At 42.1% G+C, this 20712-nt stretch overlaps 3 protein-coding genes across 3 annotated transcripts; 1 reads left to right on the top strand and 2 right to left on the bottom strand. All coding sequences in view use genetic code 11, as the record gives it.

The window, feature by feature from the left end:
- Positions 1-1035: 1035 nt before the first annotated feature.
- EGR_05803 (Autophagy protein 5) lies at positions 1036-4300 on the bottom strand (the record flags this gene model as incomplete). The annotated part of the gene is made up of 6 exons (XM_024495052.1): positions 1036-1157; positions 1218-1493; positions 2245-2506; positions 3587-3731; positions 3820-4055; positions 4124-4300. The coding sequence occupies 6 exons, from the start codon at positions 4298-4300 to the stop codon at positions 1036-1038; spliced, it is 1218 nt and encodes a 405-aa protein (XP_024350515.1).
- Positions 4301-4676: 376 nt separating this feature from the next.
- On the top strand, positions 4677-15178 carry EGR_05804 (DDB1- and CUL4-associated factor; the record flags this gene model as incomplete). Its single annotated transcript, XM_024495053.1, has 13 exons — positions 4677-4790; positions 4830-4941; positions 5060-5157; positions 5233-5545; positions 5617-5948; positions 6007-6097; positions 7937-7973; positions 8359-8504; positions 8587-8714; positions 10813-10966; positions 13414-13535; positions 14624-14801; positions 15030-15178. The coding sequence occupies 13 exons, from the start codon at positions 4677-4679 to the stop codon at positions 15176-15178; spliced, it is 1974 nt and encodes a 657-aa protein (XP_024350516.1).
- A 1365-nt stretch (positions 15179-16543) lies between these two features.
- EGR_05805 (Protection of telomeres protein) lies at positions 16544-19920 on the bottom strand (the record flags this gene model as incomplete). Its single annotated transcript, XM_024495054.1, has 8 exons — positions 16544-16862; positions 16991-17157; positions 18552-18728; positions 18806-19120; positions 19224-19304; positions 19339-19443; positions 19481-19645; positions 19696-19920. 8 exons carry the CDS (start codon positions 19918-19920, stop codon positions 16544-16546), a joined length of 1554 nt encoding a protein of 517 aa, XP_024350517.1.
- Positions 19921-20712: the final 792 nt, after the last annotated feature.

Raw genomic sequence — 20712 nt, forward strand, 5'->3', positions numbered from 1 at the left:
ACGATGGGGGTGTATTGTGCTGATGGACCGACGATTTTACTTGTGTACACGATGATGCGTGCGTAAGAACAATTGCATGGATCCCACAAATCACAATTCGTTACTAACATTGTATCCAGTTACAGGAAGGATGGTGCACTACAGAAGTTTTCCATACAATTATTGGTTTAGCCAAAAGAAATTTAACTCTGCGCCATATTTTAAGCCTTATCCAAAACGCCCCAAATAGTGACTATCCAGCTTCATCCACCCCAACTCCACCCCGATGAAGGAATCCAGTGATTACCTTGCAGCTGAAAATTTTTGATAAAACTTCCCTTCCAGGCCCTCTAAAAGCATGTAATGCTCTTCGAGGAGTGCGCTTCGTAGATTATCCACACATGAGAATGTCAGGGTAAAGGCATGACATGATATTTCCTCGATGCCTCGCCTCTGCTGCACTCCATCTTTTCAATACTGTCCCACCGTTTACCTGCGGGAATCTTGTTCACTTACACCCCATCCGTTGAAGTATTTCCCAGTATGCGATTTGACTATTTCATTTAAAGTCATTCTTTTTTCATGTCTCATGATTAAGAAGTAGTTGACAGCTAACTATCCAACCAGTTTCCCGGACCTTTTGTTGTGATCCTACTTAAATGATTTTTATTTCTTCACCATTTTTTCACACAATAATAACAGGCCAATCCATTTAGAAGTAAGCCTTCCTCAAGACATTTAAAAAGACGTTCCTATTCCCTGCTTTTCACTGAATTTGCAATCACACAGCACTCGACATAAATATGGTACCATTCCGCCAAATGCATGAGCTTGGAACCAGACAATTTTTAAGAAAGAAGATAACACTAAAAAAATCAACGTACAGACTAACTTCTGAGTTCCCTAAAATAAATCCAACAGAAATCACAACTGCCAGAAAGATAGCATTAAGATGGACATAGGATGAAGTGCAATAGGGATGACACTGGACAGGATGTTCTAGACGGCGTATAAGAGACGATGAAAGACAGTTTATCAAAAGATCCATAAAATACGTTATTTTTTGCGTTTGCACGCCACCACATGTATGAAGTTGTCCGGATAGGCCATCCACTCACACATCCACTGAGCTGGCGTCTCTGGCGGCACCTCCACTCCATGCACCAGAAATATGAAATCTGTAGAAGAAACAAATCACAGTTACTGAAACGCTATGAGTAGAAAAGTGACAAGCTGACCTTCAGCATGAAGTTGAACGTGGCTGCACTTGAGGAGGGTGGCAATCACGTCAGCGAAGGTGGCAGGAGTCCCGTCCACCCCACTGAAGGGGGACACGAGGGTCTGGAGGTAGGTTGTAGTGGGGGGAGAAGTCTCGAAGGCGTGGGGGGAAAAGTATACACGGAAGGGGCAGTGTCGAAATGCTTTCATTGCACCGGTTGTGACCATTAGAGCTGCTGCATCCTCACCGAAAATGCGCGTGGTTTGCCCATCCTCGATGTCGTTCTCAGTGGGGTCTGGAGCAGTGCATACAGAAATGATAAGTAATCAAAAAGCGTATTCTTTGGCCGAGGGTAAATGAAGTTGGCCAGAAGAAAGACAATGAAAAGTTCTAAAGAACGATTTGTTGCGGTATGAAAGTCGCTACCGTATGGGTTTTCTTTTATGGTTCGAGTATCGCAAATATCGGACGACCAAAAACTAACTTCGAAATGCAACATTTCCTAATGTAATCTATTTTAACAAAACATTACATTAGAGAAGATTGAAAAGGAATACAGAGCTATTCCAATCAACCTGGGAGTTTTGACTTCACTGCCATAAAAGGGCGATCGCCGTGGCAGAATTACGCGTGATTGTAGATCACACGTCCGGGCACAGCCAGTCAAGATGACAGACGACAGCGGTGGTGGATAGGTGAAACAATATGCGGCGATTAAAGAAGATTCTTGTTAATGAAAACATAAGAACACCGCATACTCGTGTCTGCAGGTACGTAGTAACCCACGTCAATGAAGGCAATGCACAGGTGATACACACTAGACATAAGTTAATTGAATACCACGAAAAGCCCTGGGAATTCTTAACGTTTTAGAAAAGAGCATAATTAATACACTGATTTTGATTACTTGTTTTAGAAACAAAGTGTATTTCAGCAGGGAAAATAAAAAGCCAATCACGTTATGAACAACCCGTTAGTATAGGGGCAACTATTCACAATCAATTCCCATTAGGACTGAATTCAGGCAGCCATGGCCTACAACTAACCGGGTGGAGCCAGTGACCTGGCGGGTGCGGGAGCGCCCTGCATGAAGCGCTTATTGATGGACCAGAAGAGATCGAAGCGGTGCTGCAGGAGACCGTTCCACAGTCGGTGCTGATCTTCTGGGAGTAATTCATTGAAGATCGGTCCAGGACCCTCGCGACCTCGGTGCTTCAGCTGGTCTGCCTCCTTCAGGGTGGCCAGGAAAATTGCCTCAACAGCGGAGCGGGAAACCGGAGGTGCAAGGAGAGTGTTTGTTGGATAATCCTGTCAATAGGACTTATTAGCAGCAGAACGATATTTTTATCAATTATGCATCTGTCTACGCAAATCTTTCAGTTCCCACAATCCGCCTGTCACACTAGTGCCATGAAGGTGTGGTAAAGGTCTTCAAGACATTCTGTAGGTCATTGCTAGATTTTTAAAAAGTACCGACTTTAGAGATTATCAGAACAATGCAATTTAGCAAGCGGTAAGTGAACCCACGCCAAAGGAACACAAACCTTGGTTCTGCTGAATGAATACCACGAAAAAGAATGAATGAATCTGCAGACTTAAAAAAGGGACTGACACCACGCGTAAACTTTGTCAGCCGTTCCACGCATGTGTAATGGAGGTGAAACATGCAAAACCACCAACAAGAGGACTAGTTAGTGTGCGCGAATGATAATAATGAATGATGACCAAAATGTAAACACGCGATATCTTTCAAACATGCCAAAAGAGAGCGATAACGAAAAAGACAATTGCATTGCACTAGCATAAGGATAAAAAGGAAAAATGAATGCAAAACACAGGTCCAGGAAGCTACTTTACCTTGTCTTGTTATGTGGTCATACACAGCAAATATTTCTACAGGTGGCAATTGACACACAAAACACGCTTTTGTAGACTATCAGTAAACCACGATCAATTAAATGAAAGAGAATTCCTATAATAAAGTTGACAAATAATATGTAACAAGAAATTCACCAAAAATGCAATCTTTGGATTTTAAAGTACCCTTCCATTGACTGAACAACTGATGCATCATCTTAATCCATGTCATAAAATTGATTCTATAATACCCAAATACTAGATAGAAGCGGTAACGGTGACCAAAGAGAACGCTGAGGAAGATACTCAAAAAAAAACCGAAGTTAGACACCAAACTGATATTCGGTTAAAGTGCATTTTTATTTCATGAGCCCTTCTGATCTCCTGCGAAGCTGCCACCAAGCCAGCAGTACAAAGCTGTAATAATCGTCTTTTATCCTTTATATGTGGTTATACTAAGGCCCCTTCCAGACTAGTACATATTGGTACACGGGCAGAGATGACCACAAGCGAAGGAAGACGGTAACTTACCCCAAAGCGCACAGTGATCTCCCAAGGTAGTTTATCCGGTGAGCCATAGAGATCGAAAAGCAGCCCAACAGGATAGTGCCTGGAAAAGTTTACTTTGGTAAGTTCACTAACATACCATTCACCGATGTTAGGATACGCCACTGTTCTAAACCGCGGCTCTCACTTCCTTATTACTAAAGTATTTGAAATGCTCCGGAGGGGATAGAGTTTAACTACCTCTGCCCAAGATACACCCATAACCGAGACCGACTTGCCATTTCAAAGGAACGCCGTCGTAGACCAGCCAGTAGGTAAGATCCTTTTTAACAGAATGCGATTCCTCAGTAGATTGCGCGGGTGAACTGTCGTCAGTGAGGTCAGAGGGAGAGTGAGTGTGAGATAGTGGAAATTTCGACTGGAGGTAGGTGCGGAACTGTAAGATTACCTTTTCCAATACAAGTGGGAAGTATGTGACCCGCGGGACTAACATCTATAACAAAGAAGTTATCATTGGTTTAGCGCTAAATGATAAAGTGTAATAATGGCAAAAAAGCTTACAAGAAAGGGAGGAGGGGGTGAAGGAATTTCATGGGGTATTTCGCTAGGAAAAACACAAAAGGAAACAGGGATTGCACCATTCCATATTTTCTGGGAGATGGCGTCATTAGATTCCATCTGCATATAGGATGTATCTGTAATTGTTTCTGCACTCCTAATCGAACGATCTAAAAACATCACAAAAGAGCAACATGAGTGGAGTAACAAGACTGGTAAGATAAAATAAAAAATAGACGCAATTTAAGCACATGCTCAGGGACCTAGTAGGAAATTGATAACATGGGGCTCTTGAAAGACGCGCTTAAAACATTAGTTCTTAAAAACAAATCTTATTAAAGATAAATAATTTTTGAAAACTCTGCGAAAAAATAAATATTCTAATGCAAATTTAGGCAGCTTGCATAAAATACCTGTATCTACCAAAATTGACGGGCAAATCGTGTGCGAATTAGCTCCTTGGCTTTGCTTCGTAATCGACTGTATGTGATTTCCCGCAGAACGTCAATGCTTGATGATTATTTTCCCCTTTTTGAGGACGAGAAGATTCGAGAGTATGGGTTTTGTAAAGGTATCTCGTAACTTCCGGCGCCCTTCTTATCTCCTAGACAGTCTGCGTAACTTCTATTCCCTCGCCGTCAAAAATGCGTTTCCGTCACATGACGGATGTGTAGGACTTTTACCCACATAGTTGGCTTAATTTATCTAGGTTAACACTATAAAATGGGACAATTCAGGCCAATTTATCCTGTCTGGAGGTGATGACCGCTGTGTCGCAATTACCGACGTCTTTTCAAATGCCCCTGATAACGTCGTCTTTCGTAAGGAACTGAAAGCTATGAGCAACATATTTATAGCAAAGTTTATACCCGAAACATGCAATGATATTGTACTTACTGACTTTTCATAGAGTGCATTTATCTGAATAGATTTATGCAGGCTTTCGTTGTGGATGTGTAATGCGTGTTTCTGTCAGTGGTGGGACTAGTCTTACCGACGGTCAACTCTTTTTCTCTCACAAGATGCCCGTCTATGACGTAAGATAACCCAAATTATCGTCCATACCATTTGATCGCAGATTTGGTTCCATCCATAATCGGTTTTGATTTCAGATATTGACACTTCAAGACCACCAGCACTGTATAATTACGCTATCTCATGACCATACTGTTCGTCTGTGGGATACACGACTACCCCATTGTATTGGTCGCGATATGCAGCTTTGTGGTCGAACGTGTTTCTTCAGCACAATCAACTCTGCAACTTCAGCCCACTCCAAACTGCCTCAGATCGCCCCAACCATGCGATTCGAATTTCCCGTCACTGCTGGTGACGTTCATCCTCTTGACGGCTCGCGAGCCATTGCCCTAGCCAGTGCTGATGGCTTTGTGCGGTTGTTTGATCTTCGGCGCCTGTGTTCTCCATGTAACTTCCCTTTTACTTCCTACCTACACTACGCTATACACGTCTACGGCCTCTTTTTTTGCATTCATCAGCGATGGACACTCTAGCAACGGGTTCCAAGCAGGCAGCGCCACATCCCTACCAGATTGTTCGTCCCCTGGGTCTAGCTAGTCATTCAAATTTCTCTCATGAAATTCGCCTCGACTATGGGCCGCTATTTATCACCTCAGTGTGCTTTGAACCGCTTCATACCTCTCTTAACCTGAGCCTGCAACAACAGCTTCGACATCGTCGATTCAAGTCGCAGTATCCTGGACGGCGAATGCTTGTCAGTCATATGTACTCCTCTGTCTTCCTCTTCGACCTCAACAAACTAGAGGAGAAAATTGAGGAATTTTCGCACTCTACTGACCATTTGTTATCAGTGAGTGTCTAGGCGCCTCGTAATAAATATCATGTCATCTGACATTCTTCCACTTTAGTCGGCTAGACAGAAGGAGGAAAGGGTGGAGGCAGAAGGAAGTACTGCTCAGCCATCGGGAGACGCTGAAAGTTCTGAAAACGTCGAGCCACGTGAGTCTGTTCACTCATTGATGAAATATAAAGCCCAACTACTTGTAACGTATTAGAGTTGCTTCTGCAATGTTTTAGCGACTAAAGACGTTTTTCGTTCATCCTAACACCTTTAATAGCGGCAGACATCAACTTTTCGTTGGAGTTATTACGCCTTGCCTATTGGCAATTCGATCATTAGCCTTCTTAGGCCTTCCGCTTTTGTATCGTACAGATTGTATGTCTGTTTAAATTCGACACTTCCGACGACGTCCTTTTTAGCTTCTTTCCCGTTTTACTAACTAAAAGTATTTCTGACGGTCCAGGGTGTCTTGTGACTTCAGGCCCATTTGGTCATCCGAATTGGAGGCTAAAATCGTGGGGACGGCATGCCTTTCCTTATTTCTCGTTAGACCCAAAGCTTATATTGTTGAGGTCGAAGTAGGTAGAATTTGGCAAAAGTTCAGGTTTATCATTAGTGTACATAAGTGGTGTAATGCCGTAGGCATGACCGTCAAGATTTTGGATAGTTACTAAGTATAGTGAGGTTCTGTCAGGCCATTCATATTGAACAAAGATTGATTTGGGAGGTGTTACTGAATAATGCCCTACAGTGTACATATTCAATACGCCACTTTCTTTCCGCTTTCCCCAAAAGCAACAAGGCCGCTTTCAATTTGTGGAAACCTGATCTCGTTGCATTGGTGGTCACCCTGTAGAACTGTAATTAGGGGCTTTGCCAACAGTTGACCCCGTTTTATCCCTTTTGTGGTGAGTCTCCTTCGATTCAGACCTGCGACAAATATCTTTCCTCTGTGACGTTTAGACTTATCAACCAACTCGAGGAATCTGAATAGTTACTAGCCTGGTTCAGGTTCACTTACCACTGCCGCCAATGTAGCTCCTCAAGTCATTTCTCGAGCCGAAATGATGCATGCGATCTGCAGAGATTCAAGAGGCAGCCCTGCTAAACGATTATATATCAGTCGGCTACACTTTATACCACTTAACCTTCTTGAAGATATTGTTCGAAATTTATGAGCTTCCTCTGTGCTTGCTAATGCGCATGGGTGTATTCTGGTCAGACACTGACTGGGATGATTTTTGAGACAGGGTAACTTGCAATATTTGAAAACCAAATGAATTAGGCATCAAAAAGTGTTAAGTGAATGTATCAAGGGAAGATTGGGATTTTATAAACGGTCGCAAGCGTTACAACAATGGTTACGATGGGACCACTCCTCCAAGGTGATTTCTGATGCGACATGGCGATACAGCGTCAAGTGCTTTTGTCAGTAGCCAACCTGGCATCTAATCAAAACGACAGCGGTGGCAGCGTGGCTAATGGTGCTTTACATTATAGAGACAGGTTAAAGGAAACTGTAATTTGTCCGTATATCCTGCGGTATCGGAAGTTATTGGGGTGTTGTTGAGGCTATCCACAACCCCAGAAAGCCATTCCCATTTTGACTCTACAAATTCAGGGGTTGAATGTTCCCTTTTTGCGTTTATTTCTCGAACATTCTAGACTGTTTCTCAACTTGATTTTTCATTTATTTCCCTTCGATGGGCAGTTTCACGCTGGCTAATGTCCACTTTAAGGTCAAGGCCATTTAAAAAGGCACGTTTACGCTAGAAAGGCGATCACGCGAGTACTTCAGCCAACAAGCATGTACGTGCTCACTATATTTAGAGGATGCTGTTCTGAAGTCCTTATCGACTTTGATTTGCTGGTTGGAATCGTGACGGCGCCCATGCTCATACACTTGTAAATTGTAGTTCTTAACAAATATTATCGCAAAGCATTTCATTGTTTAGTTTATGACATTCCCCTAAATAGGATTTTTTTCCCACTTTCAGGTGCAGCCAGTGTTATTTTTGCAATGCTTCTTGCCGGGTGTGTTAACTTCTTTCATTCATTCATTACCCATTGAACGTATTGTCAGCCCAGTTAAAGTAATGCTCGAGTTTAATTTGGGATTAGAAATGGCAAATTATTAAATTGGCATAATGGATTATCTTTCCATGTAGTTTTGCAGTAAACATAATCCTTTTGTTATTTTTGTACCTTTGAAAGTAAGTCTTACGTAATACTTCTTAAAAAGTCATAAAGGGCAAGTCAACCTGTTTAAAATTAGATTTTTTATCTTTCACAAATGCGTGTTAAAAAACAGCTCTAGCTAATTAGCTCGTGAAAAAAAGACCCTTTTGGATATGCAAACTCATTCACAAACTTCCCTGATCAGTTTTTGCTTCACTTTGGCGCCTCTACTTTTGGATAGGGCTGTGGAACGAAGGCGTGCAATGTCGATGAATCACAACAACAATTCGGATCCGGAACGCCGTTCTCATGAAACAGAGAGCTCCACTGACAATGCTCATGACACCTCGTCTCGTCATTCTTCATCCAGAGATTCCACCATTGAGGGTACATCGCATCTTGAGAAATTTCTGACCCTATTATCTCATAATGGATACATCTCTTGTACAAAACCTTTCCTGCCTTACAGAGGCAGGTGAGAGTTCGGCTAAGGAATTGGAGTTCGCCTCAGACGAGATGATCGCTCGCGTTCTTGCCTCCTGTCCACGAGCACGACAAATAGCCTCCTATGCTGGGCAGCGATCATTCCGCACTGTGGTGAGTCAAGTTGGATCACCTTTACAGCGTTTATGGTTTTGTTTCATTAACCCTTTTACTATTCACCGGGAGCAACCTCTTTCTCCAGATATTTATTCTTTATGTGTTTGAACTGTTACCGAGTTCGCCGTCGTCCCGTCTTAATCAACAAATTATTTGTTAAAAACTGGGAATTTTTTGTGAATTTAGTGGAAATTACTGTAGGTCCATATGTGAAGATAGTGTAGTGGTGCGGGACTGTTCTTATGGTGATTTTGTGAAAGGAAATTGTTCGCTTATATGACTGTGGTTTATTTGTGTGAACACGCCCTCCAGATGTCAGGATGTTATCTGACTTACTAAAATGTACTTTAAGTTTACAACAAGCTTGATCTCTAATTTTAGTCGAAGTCAAATTAGTGGTGAAGATTTGCTGAAACTGAGTCTCGGTTGTTCACAGTGCTAAAGTAACTAAATGGATCCTTGCGGATTTGTATAATAAAATTGAATAACTGCTGGAGGCTCTTCAAGTCTTTTTATTAGCTAACGTAGCCGCTGGCACAAGATACTAACTACAACCCCTTACCAATGAGATAAAGCTTGCTGAGAATTCCACTTTTATGGAGCGTGTTTTGTTTCTAGAGACTAAAAATATGGCTGTAATTTTTGACCGTCAGAAAGAACTTCATGGTGAATAATTTCTTCCGCAGTGCATCACACTCAAGGGAGGCCTAATTCTGTGGGGAATGAAGTAATGCCTTAGAGGTGCGGCGTGGGTTAGTGGGTCGTTTGGGAAGAACCAATGATATGCTTGGTCGCTTGACGTTGGAATGCAAAAGTTAATTCTTATCGTAAGTTAGTCAATCTTTTCCCAACTTCAAGTTTTTCCAAAGTAAAGGAAGGAGGTGGAGAACAAATTGATGGTCCTTGAAACTTATCGTCACCTGTTAGTGCGTAGCATGCGAAAGTCATTTACTTAGCTTCCACGATTTTCCAGCTAATGTGGATGTCAATAAATTGTCTTATCATCAATCACGCTAGTCGTTACTGAAAGGTATTCTTGACACGTAAATCCCTAGTTATTTTTAACCAATACTAATACACACTCCCCCATTCTTTATGGTCAAGAACAAAGCGTCTCTTTCCCTAGTATGGTGCATCTCTTGAAGTGGTTCATCATCGGAATTGCATTTTTTATTTAAGCCGCTTAGCTTCAGGTGGTGTGTTGTTCTGCTATCGCAAGTTCCAATACGATGCAAGAAATTGGAGGAGAAGCCAACTCCTACAGCTTTGTGATCGAGTGAAGTTCGCCTGCTAGGCCGGACGAGCTGGGATCACGCGAGGAAGATGGTGGAGTGCTCCATCGATAGACTAACGCATTTTCATGCACACTTTACCGTGTTTGCACACTAAACAATCTCGTGCGTTTCATAAGTTCCTGTATCTTACTAGAGGCAATTGTGTCAAGCTATACCGAAAATCGCACGAAATTTTTCGGTCAAGCGATGCATTGCATAGTGTATGTGTGTTCACATTCGATTAGTTGAACATAGCCCTTCCCAAGAATAAGGTATTTTCTTGATGGATTTGACAAGTACGAACTTTATTCGCTCAACTGATGCACGAATCCAATCACCACAGGCATCTTCGCGCGAAATTATTTGCATAATTGGAGAAAGGGGTCATTTTTCCTTAACACTTAGTGTTTTTTCTTCAACTATTGCTATTGACTTTACCATTATTGATAGATTTTATGGTATTTGCTCTGTTTATTTTTATTAAGGAATCAGCTGCTCGACATCCTAGATACGTTTTTCCTTTGGCACGAATCGAGAAACGACGCCTTTTTGGCACAAAATGCTGCCTGACGACACTTCTAGTCGTAAAATATAATAAATTAGGAAGTAATTAATTAATGAAACCAATACATGCATGGCAATTTCTTGTAGTTTTTTTATTCCTCTGTTTCTTCAATACTCCCATATTTTCTTTTACATACAGAACCGTCGACTTTTTTATCCAATGCGATGTTGTTTTGATGTTGTTCCTGCCCTGGTAACCTTTGGTCACTAGGCCCTATATATTACTGCAATGTCATTGGTTCAGCTACCTTCTCTAGATCAAGGACGCGTGTTTCTGGGGTGAAGACTTCATAATCAGTGGTTCGGAGTGCGGTCATGTGCTGGCGTGGGATCGGGCAACGGGAGAGCCCGTGAATTCTATCAAAGCAGACACCGTGGTGAATCGTCTTCAGCCTCATCCCTTTCTTCCCTGTGAGTCGTCCCTATATTGTTATTTTACAAGTAGCGGTTGTTGCATTCCCTGGATGATTGGAGAGCAGAGAGACGAGTTCCCATTTGACCAAAACGGCGGATCATATACTCTTTATGCTTTAGCAGATATTTGTGAATGAGATCAAAATATCAAGCATCAAATTTGACATTCAGCCCCGTCTGTAATCTATGTGCAATTTAGAGCTACTGTAGTGGTTTGGAAGTGCAAGAAGTGTCGCCATTATTGCAAGTACGCAGCTGATATCAGAAAAGCCTCGCAGGTACGAGGACGTAATAAAATAGTGAGATTTGCCTCTAAAATCTCTTCGTGTCAGGCGCCAACTTATGCTCGGAATACTATGGGACGACCCGTTGGTATATTCTGCCTCATTTTGTCTCTGCTATTCGTGATTTTATAGTTTCTATTCCGGAGCTTTTTAATTTAAACCGTTAAGGTTATCATTGGTATCAAAAGGTCAGACTTCGACTAGTCAGGCTGCTTGTTATCATACATTTTCACTGGGCATTTTGATCCCATTTGAGATTTTGAACATGTCTTTTTGTTTATGGGCTGATCATGAACGAAGCATCTGTTGCTAATATCTTTGAGTTATTGACACTGTATTGGTTTGGTTTGTTAAATTTTTTAAAGAAAAAAAGTCTTCGCCATTTCGTCTTTTCAGGGGTGGAAGGCAATAAAATTGATTACCAAGCCTAAGCTCGAAGAACAGTCGATTCTCCAATCACTTACCATTTTATAGAATTGAAGTACTTTGCCTGCTGCGACATTGTTTAGGAATTTGCCTTTGAAGTACACTAACGGTGGAATTTTCACCATTAAGATTGTCCCATGAATGCCGTTTTTTACATTTCTGTTGGCATTGCACTTTTCTCCTGACCTAGTGGTAACCCCCAGGATGTGTAGTATCGCCCCTTTTTCAGTGTTTTTAAATAAAGTTAAATCACGTAGTTTCACCACTATCGTTGACAGTACAGTTGTGCATGTCTGAAGAATAGCTGTTCAATGTTGTATGAATAAAATAGTCCATGTTCTGGAGGGATTTTGGCTTCTGTATGAGTCATGATGTTTTACAATTTGAATAGTGAATGAACCAGACAATTTTGAGCTGTTGGAGCACGGTTTTGTTTTTATTGAGTGACATCCTTTTCCTGTTAGTGAATCTAGAGGGACATTGTTGTATTTTGTTACGTTTACGAGATTATTTACCTAGTTGCCTCCTATAGCATATTTCTGTGGACGTAATAAGACAAGCTAATGTAGCATAATGACTTATTTCCATTAGTGGAAAGAAATACTGGGAGTTTTAAGTATAGACGGATGTCCATACAGTCAACGCATAAGTGGAGCCCACGGAGAGTCAAAAGTTTGCGCAGTCAAATATGCATTTAAACAGCTATTCTTTTACAGCATAGTCTCTTCATTTGCACCACGTCCCCGGGGCTCTCCTTGACCTCTTTTTTTGCTTCGGCCATCAAAATGTACTCGGTGCCTTAAAATCCTCCGTGGGTAAGATTTGAATGTCCTACCTTTGGATGTTTTTGCTAACACCACCAATGACTATTGACGGTTTCAACTCCTCCACCTTCGTGAGCTTCGTTGTGGATATTTACTACACGAGAGTGGCCGACGCTCCACAAAAGTGCATTTTATGTGCTGATCGCCATTCGTGGGAATGTTGACCCAAAGCGAGTCATTTAATTGAACACATAATTTAAAGTAACTTCGTCGAGCTAAATCCAGTACTCACTCTTTGCTGCCATTCAGTGGTACTAGGATTGTGAAGGGGGTACCATTTTTTTTTCACGTACTTTGCGTCACTTCACATTAAATACCTCTGATAAGTGTTTCAATTCATTCAAATTTGGTGTTACTTCAGTAGTTAAGTGCCTCCTCGCAGAACTCAAGATTAGGGTGCTCGCAGACGAGGCTTCGGTTTTCTATTGTCGAGTCTCGGTAGAGCCAGTCATCCACCACGACAATTTTTTCGGTTACTGGTTCAGCATCCAGCACCGATTTCTGGGCTTTTTGTTCTTTTAGATTGAGTTCGCTTACTGCTGCCATGGGTACAGAAGCCAATGTCTTTACCAAAGCCATAATGAAGCATACAAGGGTGGGAGGGTAGTTTATTGGCATGCGAAGAGCCGGAAGTCCAGTGGCATGGACGGATGTCTATGTAGTGGAAGGGTTCACGTAATTGGGTTCACATTCAAACGATTATTTTTTCCAGTGTATCGTCATATTAGCACTGGTGCTTCTGAAAAGTTGAGGTATGCAAATCTACGGGTAACTTTATTATAGGTATACAGTGTGGCTGGGATACCAGCGGGACATCTACGGTACGCATGCACTGTAAAGGCAATTACTAAGGCGACAAAAAGGCCTGCGTAAATTGTATATCGGCTTAAACTGTTTTTCTCACATCTAGATCTTGCAGTAAGCGGCGTGGATTACAGCATTAAGCTTCTCCAACCGACGCCTCTTCCTTTGGACGAGACGGAGGATGATTTCGTCCATCGCATTAAAAAACGCAAAGCCGATGCGGCTGAGGTGACGTTGAAATTCGCTTTTTCTACTTGTCTGCATTTGTGACATTCAGAGGAGCGAAGGGCGGTTTTTTTGTCTTTCTGGCATATACCCACCAATAAGTAGCGTGTCATGACAACGTCGTGGTGGTATTGTAGTAATTCATAACGTAGAATGTCTTAGCATATGTCATCTAGTGCTGACATTTAGACAAGCCTTTTTAAATGTACACCTGCAAAATAAGGTATTTTCTACATTACAGCTGATGAGGCTAAATCTCACGAGGACACAACAGGTAGTTGAAAGCAGTGTTTCTCTACGCCAACAGCTCGCAAGTTTCCGAATTGGACGAAGTAAGTCCCATTTTCGATTCAGCGGAATTTCGCGTAGACATGCTCTGTGATCATATCTATCAAGAATGATTCGAATTTGGGGCTAGATTTAAAAACAGTAAAGTTGATTTCGTCTATTTCTTGTTAGCAAGGAAGGTTTGCGGTAAACTGATTAATTTATTCCATTCATGGCGTTCCATCAGACCAAGAAGACCTAGTAACTCACCGGTTGTGCTTCTTCGATGTAGTTCGTCCGTCATTGCCTCCTTTAGTCAGCTGCACAGAAAAATGTTTGGGAAATGTTGTTTTAAGCTGATAGGTTCATCCTAGCGTCCCGAATCATCCCTCAAGCCGTAACAAGGCATACTAGTACAGAAGAATGCCTTGTTGTTAACGGATGGTAAAGACTTGGATGCCATAGACGTGGACGAGGTTCTATGCCATGGAGATTGATGAGCCCCATGGCCAAAGAAGTAAAGAGAAAAATTAATGTCGTTCCATTGCACAGTGTCATTCTCGGTGCTCTTCATGGCTAGTCTTCCAGAGAATTGAACAACTACCAGGTGGGACCGAAAACGGTATGATGAATTCGAACCACAGGGGAATGCTGCCCATGATTGACGTTGCATGTTTAGGTCTGTACTGCTTTCTCCACAAATCATTTGGGGGTAAGACTATAGGCTGGACGACTTTCTGCAGCGGGCGTACTTTTTACTCCAGTCGACCAGTGCTTAAAAGTGGCGCTGGGTAGAGAGCTATTACACTCCTACACTTTTATAGGGACAGTCGCCTCCAATTACGTATTGCAAGCCTTCCTTTAAGGCCGGTTTCGATTTGTTGAAGCTTGACCTTTTCGCCGGTGGCTGTTGCACAGAACTCGAATTTGCGGGTTTGCTGGAAGGTGCAGTGTTCAAAAACCTCTCTGTACTGAGCCTACAGACTCAGCTGTTAAGGCCAGGTAATCGGTCAACGCTAATAGAGTTGTTCTTCGCTGCTGTTACAAATGTGGCGTCCTGAGTCCTCCCTTAAGGCTTAAAATGGCATACCACAGAAGACTGGCTCGTTATTAGCATAGAGAAGGGGTGGAGAGAACATATCGCCGTGATGGTTGTAAAAACTGCATGCTTACGGTAAAATGTTGCTTTTAAGTACTAATGTAAGCGGTTTTTTAATTCATTCCTTGCAGTGGCGCGTCTATTTCTGCTACAGCTGGCTGAAAGGCAAACCGGAAGTGGTTCAACAACAGCAGCTGAACAAGATGTGGATAATGCTGACGATGATCGCGATGATGATGATGATGATGACGGCAGTGACGACCGGGACTCACCTGATTGAATGTCTTTCCGACTAAATGATCTTTCATTGTTGCCAACCTGGACGCATGTTATTTGATCGTATTTTAGTACACTATCGAAAGTCCAAGTCCCTTACTCTTACTCCAACTCTAGCGAATCACCTGAATGCGAGTCTGGTCTTGTCCAAATCGCCTGCAATTTATGATATCACTATTATTCAGAAATCACGGGATCAGGGTGAGCAATAAAGTACGGTTTCCGAAGGAAACTGGTTGCCTTTTTGCTAAACTATTTTTCAGTGGATGTTGCGAGAAGTGGAGGTCCCGAAATTGAACGTATGGAGTACCACGTTCACTTTAGATAGGTCATAACGGCAATTCAATCAGTCGAATATGTTGTGAATTCCGTCTTTTGAAAGAGGCAAAGCATACTTCACTGAGCCGATGCCTGTTTAGGTGTAGTAGTAAACCATTCTTACGCAATGGTGTGCCTCGCACGGACTTGGAGTGGACGCGAGTTCAACAACGTTCGGCATTCTAGCATGGTGAATTTCCAACTGTCAGCGCCCTAAACAGGCTCGCACTGCCATAGATTTGGTATAATAAAAGGAGTTAAATTCACTTGAAATGGGGCTCTCTTGGCTAATGGTAGATTTTGATCTACTGCTTTCGTAACTACGCAATCTTCATACAGTAAACAAGAAAGTGTTCAAGAGTCTTCTCTAGAGGCATGGATAACAAGGTTGATAAACTTGACGGAATCGGACTAGTTCGTGCGTTTCTTAAAGGTTAGATAGCTGCATAAGACTTTCTAAGGTAATTTACTCATTAAAATAATCACCGAAACTTATTATCCTCTCCTGTGGAGGCAAACCTGCAAAGAATTTTTCTCAATGCTCACCGAGTCCTATCGATCACGTGGCTGGCTCTTAGCCGTGCTTGATGTTTGACTTTTCAAAAGTGAAAAATTGCATCTACAGTTCACCCCACCTTAGAAATTTAGTGTGGGCTAGATCGTATGGGAATAATGAATAATATTAAATCAAGTTCGGCTCGTAAAGCAGGTAAATTCTAGGTGGATCCTATGACGGCGGGTTAAAAGTGGGAAAGTAGTGCAACGAGGTACGCCCATGTCACTTATGTTGCATGTATTTTACAGTCCACTCGATAGAATGAGTAAGCTGAGGAAGATCGTTTCGAGGCAATGACTTTAACGTGATTAGAAACACAAGATCTATTGTTGCTAGATTGACTGTCGTACGCAAGGGATTAAGTACATTTATTCACAGCGTACTCCATTTAAAAGTTGTAGTTTTATTAAAATAAGCAATCTATTTATATCAAAAAGGAGAGCTCATTTACAGCACGCAAATTGCCATAAGCAACGATAAACAGACCACAATGCCTCAGCCTTCAAGATAAACCACTTTAGCTTCACTCTGGCAACTGTTCTGCAAAACCAGCAGTGTCGCATCAACCCAACCGCCAACACAAGCAGTCCAGGCCTCTTTAATTTCCTCAGCGGCTTTGACTCGCTCCTCCACAGTTGCACCTTTGAAGACGGTTCGTAAACACGCACGAAAGGAAGGGAAATGGGCTCCAATCAAAGCCTCAACACCACAGGTCGAGGACACCGCAATCACACGTCCTGAGAAGTCAGCCAACTCCAAAAGAAAAACTGGTAAAACGTCAAAGCTAGAGGTGGATTCGCATTCACAGATGTGCCTGCGAGGGGAAAGAACATTCGGAGCATTTGGAGGAAAGGTTGATAATCTAACAACGAACCAGTTAGCCAATTAGCAACTTGCCGATCATCGTCTTGGATTCTTTTAATTCTGCAGCAAGTTCCACACTTAAGAAGAAAGTGATTAAGAATGTTTTCCGATTTTGAGGGAACAACATCAACAACCCATCCGCAGAATCGAATACGAACCGGGAAGGAAGAGGAGGACTCGCCAACCGCTCCAAGATCTGTGGGATTGTGCCCGTTGAAGACCACGTAAAATTGTGCTGCTGTCAGCTTAAGGGATAAATTGAAGGAGAATAGTCCAGCGAATGAGTGAATCCTTTCTGGAATATTAAGTTAGGGAATAAATACTCGTTTGCAGTTTGGTCAGCAGTGGTGGATACATAACACTTACGTTCAATCTCATTTCAACCGTCATTCATTTGGTTTTAAAAGCTGTCACACGTAAACACTTGCTACCAGAGTCTCGGTGAAAACCAGACCACCAAAACCCAAGTTTTTCGTTGATCCCAATATGACCCCAATTGTTATTGCCTTGACTAGTTCAACTGCTGTCAAAGGACACATGTAACCACCACCGGACAAAGAAAATCCCACATCACTTTTATTGCTATCGAACTCCATCAATCTGTTAGTGACACGATTTGATGCATCAATTCCAATACTGTCTCATCCTCCATATTTCCCTCACTGACATTCCCCCAAGTGGTGCATGCTACCTTTTCCTAGCATTATACAATCAAATGAGAAATAGATTGTTTAAATCCGATTCAGCTGTTTGTGACACACGATTTGGTGGATTCAGTTATCATAATCCAATAGAGAACACAGGTCACATACTTGTGACGTCGGGCTCAGCCAAGAAAACCGGGATGGCACATATACATGATTTGAGATGGGGGTGCCAATAAACAATAGCAAGGTCGCAAGCGTGGGTAAAAATATGCCCAGGATTTATGCGTCGGAATACATTTAGAAAAATGATTATAGTCCTGTAATTGAGGAAGGTACTGAAGAAATTAGCGGCGTTCCTATGTGGAATTTACACTGAAAAAGCTATCGGGTTTCTGGCAAAAGCAGTCGAAACCTATTCTTCCCTCACTGTAGTTTGGGTGATAACAAAGCAGTGGTAGAGATGCCCATTTCTCCAGTACACCTGGATAAATTGAGTGATAAAAAGTGTCCAGTCGGATCAGTTAAACATGTGGCAGGATTGGAGGTGGGGAGTGGCAAACAATGCAGACCATTCTGGAAATATAGAAGCACTTCTAAAGTGGTACACATTCTTGCGTCAATCACTAGAATAAGAATAGTGTCAAATCTAGATAGTTATGGAATTGCATGGGATAATACAGTTGATATCCACAAAAGTACAAAAACGTAGACCAAACTCATGAGAAATACCCTTGAAAATGAAGACAGAACGGATTACAGTTAATATGAAACAGCAATTTCAAACCATTTCTAATCGGGAAGTCCACCCATTTTTACGAAAAATTAGGCAGCAATTAATGTTCAAAATAGCATACTAGTAAGATGAACCAATATCATGCTGATTCCATCCAACCAGTTGAAGTCGTTGCAGTATGGCTATAAGACCTAACAATCTTCCAATTGTTAAACTCAAAATTAATTAAAGTACTAAAGGGAACGATTTGAATCCTCACCATACGCAGGCAGTCCATGTCCTGTGACAATGAAGCAGCGTTTAGCGGTTGCCGCGCCATTCTACCTAACCTCAGCCTCTCCAGTAAATCCGCTGAAGCCGTTTCCTCTGTCAACAACTCGATTCTACGTCCATAACGATGCCCGCCTCCATGCATGTCCACTTTGCGTTTATCAGGCTGTAGGAGAAAAAGAAAAACATGAAGCCTTCGTCCATTATCTCTACATAAAGTCCTCAGAACACGCATTAGCGCACATCGCATTTAGCGGTGCAGTGGAGGTTGTGGAGGCGTATAAGGGTCCCAGGTTTCAGGGACCTGACAGACTCTGCATGTTCGTCAAAGATGAAGACGCATACAGACCAATCGCCCACTTCTGGCAGAAAGGAATGTCTAGTTATGCAGATAAGTCTGGGATCCATCTGGAATCCATCTTGGGAAGGTGGGTGCTCCAAGTCCGAAAGTTTGTAGAAAGGAAACAGATCTAAATCATCCCTGGGAGGCTCACCATCCCATAGACAGAGGATGAGATCGTTGGTGACTTCAGTTGGATAAGTGTATATTGCGACCACCTACAGAAAAGAAGCTAGTAATAATTAACACAGATATGAAAATATTACTGCTTTACAAGTTGTGGCATTACCAATGCGTAAAATGTTAACGAAAAAAATTAACCTGGGCTTCCGTATTGAAAAATGAGTTCACCTTGACCGAGTGAATTCGAGAAAGATTGTGCGTATCATGTTCCGCCTGAGCCTAAGAAAAAAATGAGTGTTTTCTTATAAATAACCTTATAAGGGCTCAGCGATTGTGGAGCCTCCTTTTCAAGGGGACATTCGGGTGAATTATACCAAGTCCGCAGTTCCTTCACTCGAGACAAATCCTTATCAGTAAACTATAACAAAACGGTTTATGAAGAAATTATATTATACAGTGCAAGTGGAAGTAGATTCGTAGGGAGCTAGCGACGAGTCCACTGTGCCAGGAAAAACCGCTACAGCAAAACCGGCGTTTTCTGACCCGTAGCCTTGCAATCGTCCACGAAAAGTCGATACGCTTAATCGGTGCATTATTACAATGTCTCCTGGAGAATGTATCTAACGTCGAAGGTAAACATCAGTTGTAAATCACACAAAATTAAAATTACAGGAGGTAGTTTATCGACATTGTTATTAATAACGGTGACACTGAATTTGTCTCCCTTCAAGGATGGATCACTTATGGATACAAACATAGAAAAGCCACTGCCCCGGGTTTTCTGAGGAGGCTTAAAAAATTTGACCACAGCAATTATGTTGTGACGTCCCTCTGTGATATTTCGCAAATCTACGAACTCATATTGATGTTGTGGAGGCACATCAGAAGAAGCCATTTCGGTAATCCCAATTGTCTTCAATGATTAGCACATGCTTCAAATTACAACAGAAAAAAGTCAATTAATAATTGACCAACCATGAAATAACTACATTCAAATAATCAGCATCTATCTATATCAATATATGTTAAGGCAAAAATGAACGCATATAGAAGAGCACCAAACATAGGACTGAAACATCAACGTTAATTAGCATTCGTTTACGGCTGCAAGGTTTCACCATTTTTCCTAGAAACGTATCCAAGCAAAGTGGCAAGTAGATTAATGCAAGCACATAGACATAATAATCCACGAGGAAATCCGACATTTAGCAAAAATTAGACAGGAAAAGTTGGCAATGCCCATTAAACAAGGTGTTTTTGACAAACTTGCTCCACAAGCTACGCGCCGTAGCATATATTCATTTCAATTTGCCCCCTTGGTGACATGCTACAAGGGGGCAAAACCTCGTGCCTGAGCTATATTATCGATTTCCAAAGGAGGACTGGAAGTGGATACCCCATGCAATTTTAGGAAATCACAAGGCCCTAACGCTAAGCAAAATGTCACTTATCAAACAGCCGCCTCTATAAACATGTGTAAAACCAAAAAGGTCGCGAAAACAGCGAAAATGGGGCTGCCATTCCTCATCACTCCTCTTTTCTTTCTGCAAATACAACGATTGGGTCTAGGGGCTTAAACTAAAAAAGACGTCTACTACTGTGTGGGTTATGTAGAGCGACACTGGTCGTACCTTTCCAGGAACCAGTGACATCTGCCTAATCCGGAGGCTGACGCACCATGACACCC

Source organism: Echinococcus granulosus (genome assembly GCF_000524195.1).
Source record: "Echinococcus granulosus chromosome Unknown EG_S00046, whole genome shotgun sequence".
Lineage (NCBI taxonomy): Eukaryota > Metazoa > Platyhelminthes > Cestoda > Cyclophyllidea > Taeniidae > Echinococcus > Echinococcus granulosus.